At 42.6% G+C, this 14,550-nt stretch overlaps 1 protein-coding gene across 1 annotated transcript; it reads left to right on the forward strand.

Moving 5' to 3' along the window:
* The first annotated feature begins 879 nt into the window (after positions 1-879).
* Positions 880-13,229, forward strand: GMFB (glia maturation factor beta). Its single transcript, XM_025203499.1, has 7 exons — positions 880-1,280; positions 1,753-1,849; positions 2,705-2,754; positions 4,469-4,518; positions 5,412-5,494; positions 7,235-7,308; positions 9,220-13,229. Coding segments are annotated over exons 2-7 (330 nt in total). The 5' UTR covers positions 880-1,280; positions 1,753-1,848; the 3' UTR covers positions 9,292-13,229.
* The last annotated feature ends 1,321 nt before the right edge of the window (positions 13,230-14,550 follow it).

The following is a 14,550-nucleotide window of genomic DNA, read 5'->3' on the forward strand; positions in this document are numbered from 1 at the left end:
CCCCCCCCCGTTTTATGCAGATACGGATTGGTTTGTGTAGGTTAAAAATGAGCATTTTTGGTACAGAGCGTCTGCGGGGCCGCGTAGTTCAGTTGGGGTTGGAAGGGACCTCTCGTCCGCCCCCGCTAGACCGTCATTGATCGCTCCTCCCCTCCGCCGGCTGCGGGACCGTCTCCGCCGGCACTCGTGTTGGATGCCTCCAAATAACGGCTTCGAAAAAGGGAAAGCGAGAGCGAGCGTGTGGGGCAGACGAGGCGCTTCGGGTGACCCTGATCTCTTTTATTACACCAGCTTAAATTAGTTGGGAAGCATTTTCTTAGCCAGCTTTTGGGTTTAAAAACCCCTGGTCAGGCTGAGGAAGCGTCTGCAGTTGGTGTCCGCCCTTCCTGGGGGGAGGAATAGTAAAGAGGTCGGGGGGGAGTGGATTTTAAATTTTAAATTACTGTGTGTTGATTTTAAATTACTCTGAAGCGTTAGCGTGCGTTACCTGACTCGTACGTTTTGTTAGATGCTCCCCACGTGGGTAACGTTTGAAAGTTCGAAGCGATACTCTTGTGTTTAACACCCAGCAAGCTTCTAATTTTGAGCCCTTTTTAGGTATAAATCTGAATACGTGATGCTGCTGCCTCCGGTTGCAGTACTAGTTCCCGCTGCTCTAAATGGTCAGAGTACACAATAGCAAATGCAACGCAAGTTTAATGAAGACATCCCATTTCAGGACCAGACTTGCAAAAAGATTTGAAGCTCTGCCTTCAGCACTAAGTTACAGGCCATAGGGACACTTGATAAAATGCATATATAGGCAGTCATAGATTTCATAGATGTTAGGGCTGGAAGGGACCTCGGAAGATCATCGAGTCCTGCCCAAGGGCAGGAAGTCAGCTGGGGTCATAGGATCCCAGCAGGATAAGCATATAGATTTCATAGTCGTCGACTTACAACGTTTCGCGCTTACAACGTTTCTAAATGGACTCCCCTTTTTCAACTTTCTGACGTCAGTTTCAACTTTACGACGCTTGATCCCACATGACATCACGCCAGAGAACAAGTTCGCTGTGTCGCTCGTCTTCCTGGAGAACATCTGTCCAAACTTCCTTGGACGCTTTCTTTAAGACAGCAGACAATACTGCAGAAGAACCTGCAGCCGGGACTCCTGAGAAGACTCCAGCCAAAACCCTGTCAAAAAATCCAACCAAGAGCCCTGCAAGAAGTTCAGCCAGTCACCTCAGAGAAGTCCTTCCAATCAATATGATTGGTGTTTACAATATAAATACGTGAATGTAGCTATATTATTAATCTATAATTGATCTAGTACAAAATTCTGGGGTATTTTTGATGAAAATATGGTATCAGGCCTCGGTTCAGAAACCAATCCCACAATTATAACATTGTTTCTTATGAGAAAATTGGTTCCGAGTTGCAGTGTTTCGACTTAAAGACGGTTTTCAGAAGCTAATTGTTTTGTAAGTCTGAGGACTTAAAAGTAATTTTCTGACTTTAGGAATTGAGACTATATAACTATCTATAACTGACATGTGGTTCTTACATTTCTGATTAGTTAAGCGTCAGCATGACCTTGTAAGAAACAAGATGAGTTCTGTTTTTGTATAACAGAAGTCTGCTTTCACAGGGCTTGACACTTATATCTACATCTGGATGGCTGGCATGCGTGTTTTTCTCATTGTTTTAGTGGAGATGGGATTAAAATTGAAACAATTCTTTTCTTTTGTTTTTTTCCCCCTTCCTGTGTAGAGTGAATCCCTTGTTGTTTGTGACGTTGCTGAAGACCTGGTGGAGAAGTTGAGGAGATTCCGGTTTCGCAGGGAAACCAACAATGCTGCCATTATAAGTAAGCTAAACCCACTGCCAACAAAAGTTACAAGGTCTTACAAGAAGTCTCTTTGATCATCTTGACCTGCTGCAGCAGGATGACATAGACTGTGCTTCTAGTACAGGGGTCGGCAAGCTCCGGCACACATGCTGAGCATGGCATGCGAGGATATTTTCCTCGGCATGCGTTGGCTCTGGGTTAGCTGCTGATAGCCATGAAGCCCAGGCTGCTCCCATGGAAGCCCTGCTGCAAGCAGCCTGAACTCAGTGGCTATCAGCAGCTACCCAGAACCTGGGCTAGCTTCAAACATCTGCTGCCTGTCTGCCCGGACTCCGGGGAGTCAGCACGTACTGGCAACGCTCCCTGCTGTGCTTTTCTCGCCGCTTCTGCAAAGCAGCATTAGAACCCGGCATGGCAGGGCACAGCGGGGGGCACAGAAAGCTGTTTGCTCCCAGCTCCCCACTGCCCTGCCACACTTCCCCTGCAGGCGGGGGCAGCAGTGAGGGGCACAACGCTCTGCTGCTGCCCATGCTGCTCCTGTGCACACATAGTTAAGTGCTTTGGCATGACTTCAGTGACTCATCATGATTTGTGCTGTCAGCATGGCTGAGTGATCTAAGGTGGCACACTCAAGCACGTCTTTCCTGTCCTGGTTGGGGTAGGCCGGCAGTGCTGGAGGAGAAAAGCATAATATTAGTGCAGTGGGAGGTAAGGGAAGAGGCAGGAAACTGCTGAAGAATTTTATGCTCTTTTTTTTTTTTCCCTCACTCCCCCCCCCAAGTTACTAGTTTTAGCCTTCAAATAAACAAGCAAGGTGTATGAAGAGAAGTCTTCTATGGAAAGTCGTTCACCTGTGTTGTGTGTTTCTTACAGTGAAGATTGACAAGGATAAGCAGCTGGTGGTACTGGATGAGGAGCATGAGGTTTGTTTTTTCATGAATTGTAAATAAGAATATCTTCAGTCTGCCATGTATTGCTGCCTCAGAGGTGCTTGCCTCTTGTTTCAAATTTGTTCTTAATTTTTTATCTCATTTGGGTCACTAGCATTATTTCAAATGCATGGTCACTGCATGTAAAGCTTAAATTTTTATTAATGGTGTAGCTGTAAAGAAGCAATTGAGTTGTGTTTATTAGCCAAGTAAAATGGCTTAAGATTGAAATTTGTTAATGAAATTATATTGTAAACCAGAAGGCATCGTTTGGAAGCTCTTGCCTTTGTGGGGAGATTTTTGCTGATATGCATGCTACAGACTAAATTGATGTGCCAACAATTAGAAGTTAGGCCCCTCAGTCCTCTGCAGGTCTTAAATATATCGGGTTCAGTCCAACAGGTAGCCTTTTGTGATGTGCAGCGGGAAAAATCACAGACAACACTAAGATGTGGGGAGAAGTGGGCATGCTAGAAGGGAGAAACGGTCTGCAGTCAGACCTAGACAGGTTACAGGGGTGGGCGGATGAGAACAGGATGGGTTTCAACACTGACAAGTGCAAGGTGCTGCACCTGGGGAGGAAGAACCAGCAGCAGACCTACAGGCTGGGGAACTCCCTTCTTGTCAGTGCAGGGGCAGAAAGGGATCTTGGAGTCATTATTGATCCCAAAATGAACATGGGCTGCCAATGTGGGGACGCGGTCAGGAAGGCCAACCGTCCCTTGTCATGCATCCACAGGTGCATCTCAAGCAGGTCCAAGGAGGTGATCCTCCCCCTCTATGAGGCACTGGTCAGGCTCCAGTTGGAGTACTGCGTCCAGTTCTGGGCCCCACACTTCAGAAGGGATGTGGCCAACATGGAGAGGGTCCAGAGGAGGGCCACCCGCATGACCGGGGGCAGCAGGGCAGGCCCTACGAGGAAAGGTTAAGGGACCTGAACCTGTTCAGCCTCCACAAGAGAAGGCTGAGGAGGGGATCTAGTGGCTGGGAACTAGTGAGAGGGGAACTGGTGGGGGACCAGTTTACAAACTGGTCAGGGGGGACCAGCAGGCATTGGGGGAGTCCCTGTTCCCCCGAGCACTACCAGGAGTGACAAGAAATAACGGTTACAAGCTTGCAGAGGGTAGATTCAGGCTAGATATCAGGAGGAGCTACTTCACTGTCAAGGCAGCTAGGATCTGGAACCAACTTCCAAGGGAAGTGGTGCTGGCTCCTGCCCTGGGGGTCTGTAAGAGGAGGCTGGATGAATACCTTGTTGGGGGCTTTTGACCCCAGTACTCTTTCCTGCCACGGCAGGGGATCGGACTTGATGATCTGCTCAGGTCCCTTCCGACCCTACCTACTATGAAAAAAAAAACAATAAAGTGACTTGAAGTAACTTCCCTTTGTTCCCAGCACATTGAAATTTTCTGTAATATTTTGGAGAGGGAGGTATTGGCTATTTTAATAGACCTTACTGTTCACTGGCCCAAAAACTGCTCTCTCATGAACAAAAACAAAGTGTGACATTTCAAGAGTGCAGTTCATATTGCTGGTTATTCCAAATCTTACTGCACTTTTTTTTTCCAAAGACGCTTTAATAATTTTGTGCAATGTTGTCTTCAGGTAAACTACCCATGTCACTTCATTTTTACAGTAGTTTTTCATCCTTGGTGCTGTAGCCTTTATTCACTTGGTTAAATATTGCTTATGTTTCCAATATTGCCAGGGTATTTCTCCTGATGAACTAAAAGATGAGCTACCTGAGCGACAACCTCGATATCCTTCTTCTGTTGCTAACATTAAATCTTCTTCATTGAAGAATGATGTCTAAAATATATTGAAGTTTTCAACCATTTCTTAAAAAAATTGTTTGTGTACTGTGAGATTCTGTTACAGTAATTCTCCACATGCCAGTTCAATGGTGTTTCTCACACTTGCATATGTACCTTGCATTCATATCCCCTACTTAACACAGATTTATTTGTACAATGATGTAGTAAAGTCTTTAAGACTCTCTTACTTTCACCGAATTATAGTATAATTGCTAGTTTGATATTTATTTTTAGTTTGTGTAAAGTAAAATGTCCATTTTTTAATAAATATGTTGGGGTACATCTTTCTGTATGCAGACAGCACAGTTGATCTGCTCTAGGCCTTCAGTTTATTAATGTAAACTGCTGTGAATCTACTCTCAATTTCTGTTGCAAAACACCCAGGGTCTAATTTACCCACGGTTGCTTGATTACATCTTCCATTGACTTCCCAACTGCAGGGGGAGTTGCACTCAAGTGAGCGAGGGAAGACCCTGCCCATTAGGCATATTGCATCTCCCTGCAGGAGGGTACTGCCATGGTGGCAGGCAGCAGCGTGGGGTGGCGCACTTCCCAAGTACCCCCTCTTCTCTGCATCGCTGCCACATGCCCCCTGGGGCCTTCCCAAGTACCCCCAAGGGTCCACATACCCCCAGTTGACACCCCCTGGGATAGAAGAAGTAAGGTCCTACAGCAGGTGAAACAAATCAGAATTAAGAAATGGAGATGGCTAAATTCTATCTCATGTAGGTCTCATCTTCATGTTTAAGCAACTCATTTTTATTTATATAAATTTTAACTTTGGGGATGATGCTCTCAGATCATTGTTTTCTTAAGTTTCTTTAACCTTATAAAAACGTTCATTGTGTATAGCTACAAGTATGAGCACGAGGATGGAAGAGTTTCTTATCCGCTGTGTTTCATCTTCTCCAGTCCTGTTGGTGAGTGAGCAGCTATCATTCATGATGCTGTGTGATTATAAATGTGAAAGTCCTTTATCTCTAAGGAAGTCTTAAGCAGTTTCATCTTGCTCTTCTGAAGACTCAGGCTTTTCACACATAGGCCCAGTTCTTCAAAGTGGCCCATTCTCTGCCAACCCTGGCATGGAGGCTCTGCAAAGTAACGTGTGATCTTCAAGGAGTTACTAGAGGGAAGACCCTGTCAGGCATGAAGAGAGCTTTACATTATACCCTGTCTCTGCCAGCCCTGGCATGGAGGCTCTGCAAAGTAACATGTGTGATCTTCAAGGAGTTACTAGAGGGAAGACCCTGTCAGGCATGAAGAGAGCTTTACATTATACCCTGTAGAGGAGGTCTGTAAGACACTTGTGTGTCTCAGCTATTCCCAGCTGTCAAAAAAAAACAAACTATTGTAATTCTGGAGTTCGTTGGAGCAACTCTAAGGCTGCCTTCACCGGCACTAGGAGTAAAGTAACATCTGGAATAGGAGCATGCAAAGCCAATGCACTTCTGTCTTGCTCTGAGCTCTGTTAATATGTAGAGACAAATTAGTGCTTTGGTATTGGGCTGCAGGTTATGAATAGTACGAGGGCAGCTTTTAGGATTATTGGATTACATTGTTATCCTCTAGGTCCTAGGAGATAAGATGATTATATTATTTTACCCTAAATTACTCTGCAGACTTAGACTAGCCAGGTGGGTGGAAGAGTTTAGCATAAAAGATCTTTCTCTGTGCTTGATAGTGACTTTTGGTAGCAGAAGTCATAAGCCATGCTTATAGTAGTGCTGAGAAGGCTCTGCTGTCTGAGAATCTGAACAGCAGTAAGATACTTCATGAAAGACCTTCAAATAGTTACATAAATAACCGCTGCTATCTTGAAGACTGCCTAAATGTCCCGTCCCCACCCCCTTTCTATTCCTACTTCCCAGTGAAGCAGTCTGATTTTAAAGCTACACAAATTTCCCAAAGTAATCTTTTCTAGAAAATAGCTTACCAAGTTCAATAAGATGATACATATTTTTCTGTGGCAGCTGAATATTTCTTTGCTTTGCCCTGAAAGTAAATATTTTGAAAGCAGCATTGGTTAGATCCAGACAGATAACAGGCTTCATTGCAAACTACTTCTATGCTTTTTGGGAAGATGAGTCCTTCAGAAATGGTGGCAAAGGCAAATTTGGTTTCCAGTGGATCAGCACTTCTGTGTAATGTAGTAGGAAGAAAGGGGATTCAGATTTCTGCTTTGCTGGCTATGCAGTTTGAATTGCACTGTAAAGAAGCTCCACAGTGGCATAAGTTGATATCCTGTATTCTTTCAGTTCAGTGTTAAGCAGAAGTACAGATATCTGCCTGTTGATGAGGCTGCCACTTCAGCCTCGCTTGTTGCTTCATAAATACTGATATGGTATTTTTTTTTCTTAGTTTTACTTTGATGCTTGTTGATATCTTGTATTCTTTCAGTTCAGCGTTAAGCAGAAGTACAGATGCCTGTTGATGAGGCTGCCACTTCAGCCTCGCTTGTTGCTTCATAAATACTGATATGGTATTTTTTTTTCTTAGTTTTACTTTGATGCTTCAAAAGGAACAGGTCTCTGCCAGGCAGAGATTCCTGCATTCTGTTGAAAGTGTAAACTTTGTAGTGTTAAAGGATTGTAGTAAAAAATGTCTGTTAAATACAGCTTTGCTTTCCTCTCTTCTCTTTTCTGTCCCTCCCCCCACTACAGGGTGTAAGCCTGAGCAACAGATGATGTATGCTGGAAGCAAGAATAAACTTGTACAAACAGCTGAACTCACCAAGGTATAACTTACTGATCAACTGAAAGAAATGTACTTTTCCATTTTCCAAGGAAAGAGGCCAAGTTACTGTTGGTACATAATACAGCAGGATCCTTGGGTTCTGAGTCAGGAAGGCCTGAAAATTATAGCCTGCTTTTCTGATGCTGAGTGGTGAGAGCTTTCCTGGGCTCAAGGGGGAGCTCATACTACAAACAGCTCATCCATCTGGTCAGTTGGAAGACTGCCCAGACTTCCCATGTAAGAGGGGAAAGCCCAGAGACCAGCTCTGCCCTGATTTTTTTTTCCCCTCTTTGTTTACAAACACCTCTCTTGCCAATGTGAAAGCATTTTGAAAGAATGGCCAGGTGCGAATCCAAGGGGATGATTGTCTCTTGTCCCGAAACTAGCCCTATTTTAGATGTAGTCAGGGTGTTGATCCCTTTGTGCCTAATAGGGAGGCGGGTATGTAATATTTTCTTGCTAAATTGCTCTCTCCCTGAGGCATATTTCTTTTTTGCTTCTGCTCTTGCCTTCTCCCACTGACTTCCACCTGACTTGACTTAATTGACTCACTCTGTTTCTCTGGGTCTTGGCATATTGGCTTGGCTTCTGTTTTGCTGTTTGACGCTATAATATTGATCTTGTTTAATCTTTTTCCTCTACAATCAGTAGTTCAGGAAACAACAGACTGAACACAAGAATTGGCGTTCAGAGATGGGGCCAGCTAGGCTAGAAAGCAAGATGAGGATGACAATGCCAAAGTGGAAACAAGGGGACAATCTAATAATGAATCTTAAAATGTAGGGATTTTTAAGAAGAGGGTTAATAAGGCAATTCATGCCAGCCAAAAAGTAATTTCACTGGCAACTTATTCATAAATAACTTCTTGTTTGAGTCCCCCTGCTCTTAGGTGATGTTTGGCATTGGCCTCCTGTCCTCGTATGTCCTTAAGCTATGTTGAAATTGGCACAACTTCAAATTTAGACTGAATATTATAGTAAAATATCCTGATTTCTGTTAGGATACAGGGCGTTTCCTCTTTCTGCTAATAATTCTAACTTGCAGCTTCTCTGCTTGAGACTTATCTTGCTTGCATTGGATTAAAGAGAGCTCTGTGTACTTGCGGTTGAGGCAAAACTAATCGCTGAGCTATTGACTACCTTTAAGAAGGTAGTAATTCACTAGTGCAAAACCTAAGGACCTTAGCTAGAGCGATGTAGTACAGCCTGACTTGGCGTATGGCATTATCAGGTCAAGAATTACTCTTCTACTAGACTTTTATTGACAAGGGTGATGGAATACTTTGTACTTTGGTTTAATCAGCTGTTCAGGACCTCTTTTTTTTTAAGAACTTTTGCAAAAGTTCACAGTGTTTGTGAGCTTAATATTTGACTATATACCTCTCCTCTACCTTCCAGTACCAGCTGAACAAAATAATTTGGTGATTAAACTTTTGTGGGTGTCTCCTACCACTTAACTAGAATTTGGATGGAATGCACTCCAAGTGCTTCAATGTTAATTTATAGCAGTGGATGGTAACTTCAAACTAGAAATATCTTTTCAGATTATAATTCTTTACGTATCAACATAATATTTTAAATTACTCTGAAATGGCATTCTTGGGTATTGTTCAGATACTGTATCTTCATTACAAACAAGGGTAGGAAACCCAGAAACAGAAATTAAGGACATCTGTAATACAAATTAATTTGAACACATGCTGCCACCTAGGGTCCTGTATAGTTTTATGCCTCTCACTATTCTAGGATGTTAACCTGCCTTTGGAAAAATGTACGTGAAAGAGCACATGAGCACAATTCCTTGTGCATCATGACTGTTTTTACAGTGCTGCTATATTGTATTGGCGGAGGGGTTACATGATGCCTCTCTCCTTTCCAAGTAATAGAATATAAATGTCTGCAATTTTGTTTAGGTGTTTGAAATAAGAAATACAGAAGACCTAACTGAAGAATGGCTGCGCGAGAAATTGGGCTACTTCCACTAACAGAACCTCTGTATTAAGTATTTATGTACCATCCTGACAATACTGGAACCAGACATGAATACTTATGCCTAAATGCACTGTATTTACAACAGTTTCCTGCAGAACATCTCTTGTGCAAAGTTTTTCTACAAGGAGGGAAAGGTTTGTCTCCTTGACTTAACAAAACTTTGCAAAGTATTTTCTTATTTGTACCTTAAGAGAATGCTTGTATGCAGGGACTCTTTTGCACTCTCGTGACTGATATCTATTACTACTACCATTCAGAATTTGTAGCTATTTACAGATATAACTCAGAAGCTGACACTAACTTTCTGAGCTGCAAATACACCCTTTTGACAGATATTCTGTACTGTTTATATGTGAAAATAGTACATGACAACCTGTTTTGATCTTATGAAACTTTGACTTTATGGCTTTTGAATTTCCCAAACTAGTCTGTGGAAGTGTTTAATACTAACTGAAGCTGAATATTTGTACTACAAAAAAAAGTAGCCTTTTTGTCCTAATAACTTTTTTCAAGCTTTCAGGACTGACTCTGTAATTCCAATGACTATCTCAGCTGCTTATAAGTTAGTCTAACTAAAATTCAGGGCAGAATCATGACTGACCAGGACTTATAGAAAATAGCCTAATTTCACCAAGACTATATAAACTCAAGGGCTCAAGTACACTACTGGTTACATCCATTCCATGTGTCTCTCATAGACGACTTTGTCCATAAATTTACCTCTTAATTCGCATCCTTTTGTCATACGAACACCTGTTAATACTGTGTGCCTTTACTTGGTTAGCTTGAAACTAACAATTTTACACTGCCACTTACTCCAAATTTGAAGACTGACTTTTGTTAAGGGGTCCAAGTAACATGTTTCCTAGTGCCTCATGGTGCGACTGACATGTAAAAAAATGAAACAAACCTTTGAAATATTCCTGTTCCCCTCCTCTTCCCTCAAAGAAAAAAATTCCAATTGACTTCCACCTCTAGCAAAGGCCTGGGCGTCCAGTGGTTCAGTTATTTTTCATTATTTTTGCAAGTCATTTGACTTAAATGGTCTTATTTTTGTGAGAGACTTTGGCCATTTGTAACTACTGTGTTTTTTGGGTTTTTTTTAATGAAAGACAGTTTCCTGACTCTTAATTGTTTGTCAATCAACATTACATTCCAGCCTGAATAACTCGAATCAGTCTTCACTTAGTTATGGTTCATCTCCTTGGCAAAACAGCAAAAGAGTCTAATATATAAATTGTATTTAACTTTTTATAATTGACATCTTTTTAAGAGTCTTTTATATATTATATAAAAAAGTAGAATAGTTTGAACTGGGATATTCCGTTTGACCCATGTAGTGGCAAAAAGGTATTCGTGTAACCATGTCTCACAGCTCATATGGGTGTGTTTGTGCTTCTGAATAAGTGTTTTCTGAAGTGCAGCTTCCAGTTGGGGATAGCTGTTATTTAAAGTACAGCTTCCCTAATAATCTGTGTCTAATGAGGAGAATCAGGACTCAAACTAGGAGGCCAGTATTTCATGCTGTGAAACCTTTGCTGAAGGAATGCATGTTTACTTGCAAACACAACATAGCAGTGTTTTTCAAGAAATCTGCACATAGCTCGTACACTTGTCTTCAGTGGCAGTAACTGTTTACTTCAACTTTTATTGCTCCTTCATATATTCACAATATGGATTTGGGCTTTTTTCCTCCAAAACTATTGTGTTCCTTAGAAGATCTTGTAACTGGAGGAAGTGAGGGTGGGGCCTACATGGCAGGTCTCTGCACAGCACTACATCCTGAATGCGGTTGATACTGAAAACAGTGTAGCTGTATTAGTCTGGGCCCAATGCCCAGATTAAGGTATCCATATGGTTTTCAGTTCCCAAGCTATTTCTGGCATTTGCATAGCACTGCCTCATGGCCTGTAGACATGCCCTAAGATTCCTGTTTTACTGTATTGAACTGGAACAACCCATTTCCTCATTCTTGGACAGAGAACTTACTGACTATATTTTTTAAAAAAAAATTAAAAATGTGATTTTTCTTACGTGCTATGGGCCAGTAGAATCAGCTCCTGTTGACAGACGTATAGGTAAGGCTTCTGAAAATTATGTCAATAAAAGGGACCTCTTTGGGAAGAGTTTCTTTTTCACTGAAATTAATATACCAAGGAATTCAAGTGGTGATGAGAAATTAATATGGGATGCTGCCAGTCTTCTGCACCGTTGCCCCCTGCCTGTATCCCTGAACCACAAGCTTCTCCCTCAGTCTTCCCAGTCTTTCCTTCACTGTTCCACTACACCTCATTCAGCTTTCTGGCCCTCCTGCTGGCTCTTCTTCTACCGTCTTCCACCTCGGCCTCACCCCAGGATCTTTTGCCCCTTTGCTTACCCTTGTACGCATCCCCGAATCATGTGGGGCTTTGTGATCTGAAGATGCTTGTGATGTATAGGATGCATGAATCCCTAGAAGCACTGGTGGCTCTAGGGGCACTGATGGCTCTAGGGGTGCTTCCTTGGTTTCCCTTCTTCACTCTCTAGTGAAAGAAGAGAAGCAACTGCAGTAGTTAGAGGCGCTCTAAACCAGTGGCTTTCTTCACTGTACAGGTTTTGTACAGTATTAACGCATACTTCTGCTTGCTGTCGAATGATAAAGGCTACAAGGACAGTGTTCAGGACTCTCATAACAACTCAGTGCAGGCATTGCTAACCTCGATGCAGTCCACACAACAGGTGCGACTTGTAATGCTGCCGTGTTGTTAACTGCCTAATCCTGTCTTTAGAACTGCTTTTTCTATACAGCAATTACAGCAATCCCTTAAGATCAGCAGGCAGTAAACCTTTCCGAGTAGTCGGAAAGCCAGTAAGTTCTGACTTTGCGTATTACATCAGATGGGCAAATTTAACTACTAATGATGACTCTTGTGTGACCAAAAAACACGTTTACACCTAAAGAGTATTCAGACGCTGAAGACAGAATAGTATTTAAATCGTCACAGGTGGAGGAGCCATTGTAGTTCTAGGTTTCACTCAGTCAGCTTTTTCTGTTACGGGCTTCTGTTACTCAGAAGTGAATACCTGCCATGGCAACAGCCCCTGACCAGAAACTTGACTGAAAGCTCTCCAGAACGGGGAGCCCCTTTTGCAACATTAAATTTGGCTGTTTTATATTTAAGGCAAGTGGGTGAGGGATACCCGTTTGCAATCCCATTAATCAGAAAATGGCCAAATTGACTTAGCATGAGAGTTTGCATGTTGTTAGTTCATAAAATGGACTGATGCTGTTGGATTTTTGAATAAAAATGTTTAAATGCTGATATTTGGTGGTTTACTAGTAATTCCAGTACTGTGTATGCCTCCCTTGATAAACTAAAATGGCAATAAGGGTGGGATCTGCACCTTTCCGTGTATCGCGCAAAGGAGTGTCTTGCACATTCCCATTGAAATCCTATTTTTATATCTTAAAACTAACCAGCTTTAGTCCCGAAAATCATCCTAAAATAATGTTAAGGGTCTGAGTCAAATGTGCAAGAGTAAAGTAATTGCCTTCAATCTTCACTCCACAATTTCTGTGCACACTGAAATGTGTGTTTGAAACATCCCGCTCGAGCTACTGCAGAAACAAGGTGTAATGAGAGATGAGTGGAAATTTTCAGCTGCTTTCTTTGGCCCATTGCAACAAAAGAAAGGCTGCTGTGTGCTGCTTAAGCACGTGCCAAGATAAGTTCCCAATGCTGCAGATAGAGGAGGGTATCAAGGAGGCTTGAAATACTGATGGTCAATGTTGTTAATTTAACAATTCCATGTAACTGTTAATGTCCATAACTGGTACAGTTTCCATGCACTACTTAGTCTCTGCTAGTTCATACTGCATGTTTATTTTTAAACCAAACCTTTTGCTAAGCATGGTGCTTGTATTGGTTTAAATAAAATGTTAATACATAAATTGCTGTTTCCTGTCCTGTTTTCATGTACTTCATGAAATGCGTAAGAAGGCCTAACCATAAAAGGCACCATTGCATGAGTCACAGCACCTGTTTTTTGTTTTCTGAGCAGGTGCATCTCAGAGAGAGATTTGCAGTAAAATGTCTTTTATGCTTCCAAGACAGTCAAGGCAGCAACTTCTTAAACCGTGGGAAGTTTCTGCCAAAATGATCATCAGGGAAGTACTTAGACGCTCTCTGTGTCATCACTGGGTCAAGGCTGAACACAATTCTGATGAGCGAGTGGCTCATCTCCACTCTTGCAGGAGGTGGGGATTGTGGGGCTCCCATCCTCTCCATTTGTGGTGTCCTTTACCAAGACATGTTTTTATGAATCCTAAAGTACAGTTTAGTAAATACCAGAGCTGCATAATCTGTGGGCTCTGCTGTTATTTTGTAATGCCTCAGTAACCTGCATTTTTACTGTAGTTACCAAGATACTGTGGGCTGGAAGGCTGAGCCAAGCAATTTGCACAAACTATATTTCTTATTAGCAGTTAATCTCCTCCTCTCTGGGAAGTGGCAAGCCGCGAATGCTGGTGCTGCTTTGCTTATTGGCCTCCTTCAGCAAGAGGAGCAAGAAAAAAGGGGCAGTGCTGTTGCCCTGTGGGATCAGGCCAATGCTCAGGATCTCAATATTGTGCTGTTAGACAGGAGGGTGTGGTGCACAATTGCACATACACACATACAAAAATCAATTAGACGTGCACACACACTCTAGGTGTATACACCCCCACTAGGTGTGCGCACACACTACCAACTCAGGCATATACACATCCAAAATTGCCAGCCTAGGCACATGCACACCTATCACCAATTCAAGCACCTACACACTATACACACCAAAAGTTAGACAAAAATCAACTGTCAATATCCGCACACCCAATACACATACATGGATCACTAATTCGTATATCATACACATGATGACATATATACATATATGTATATTCACCAGTTCACACACATACCACCCACCTACACATACACACACGTGAGTTCCTAACTTGGATGGTACGGTATGAATGTATGCATGTTTGGGGTATCTATGCTTGGGGGCTTGGTAACTAAAGAGAAAGTGGCAGAGATCAGGGGAAAAGGCAGTGGGGACAAGGCAATAACAGTGGCAGAGACTGGGGAAAAGGCAGTGGAGATAAGGCAGTAGCAGTGGCAGAGATCAGGGGAAAAGGCGGGGACGAGACGATAGCAAAGAACCAGGGATTTGCAGGCAGGGTGGAGCTCAGGACAGCTGGAGCCACAGGAGCATGGGGCAGGTGTTGGAGG

This window comes from Alligator sinensis, unplaced genomic scaffold (assembly GCF_000455745.1).
Source record: "Alligator sinensis unplaced genomic scaffold, ASM45574v1 scaffold50_1, whole genome shotgun sequence".
NCBI lineage: Eukaryota > Metazoa > Chordata > Crocodylia > Alligatoridae > Alligator > Alligator sinensis.

Coding starts and splice junctions, on each gene's coding strand:
- GMFB (XM_025203499.1), top strand. Junction 2,755..4,468: donor TACTGGATGAGGAGCATGAG/GTTTGTTTTTTC, acceptor CAATATTGCCAG/GGTATTTCTCCTGATGAACT. Junction 5,495..7,234: donor CATCTTCTCCAGTCCTGTTG/GTGAGTGAGCAG, acceptor CCCCCACTACAG/GGTGTAAGCCTGAGCAACAG.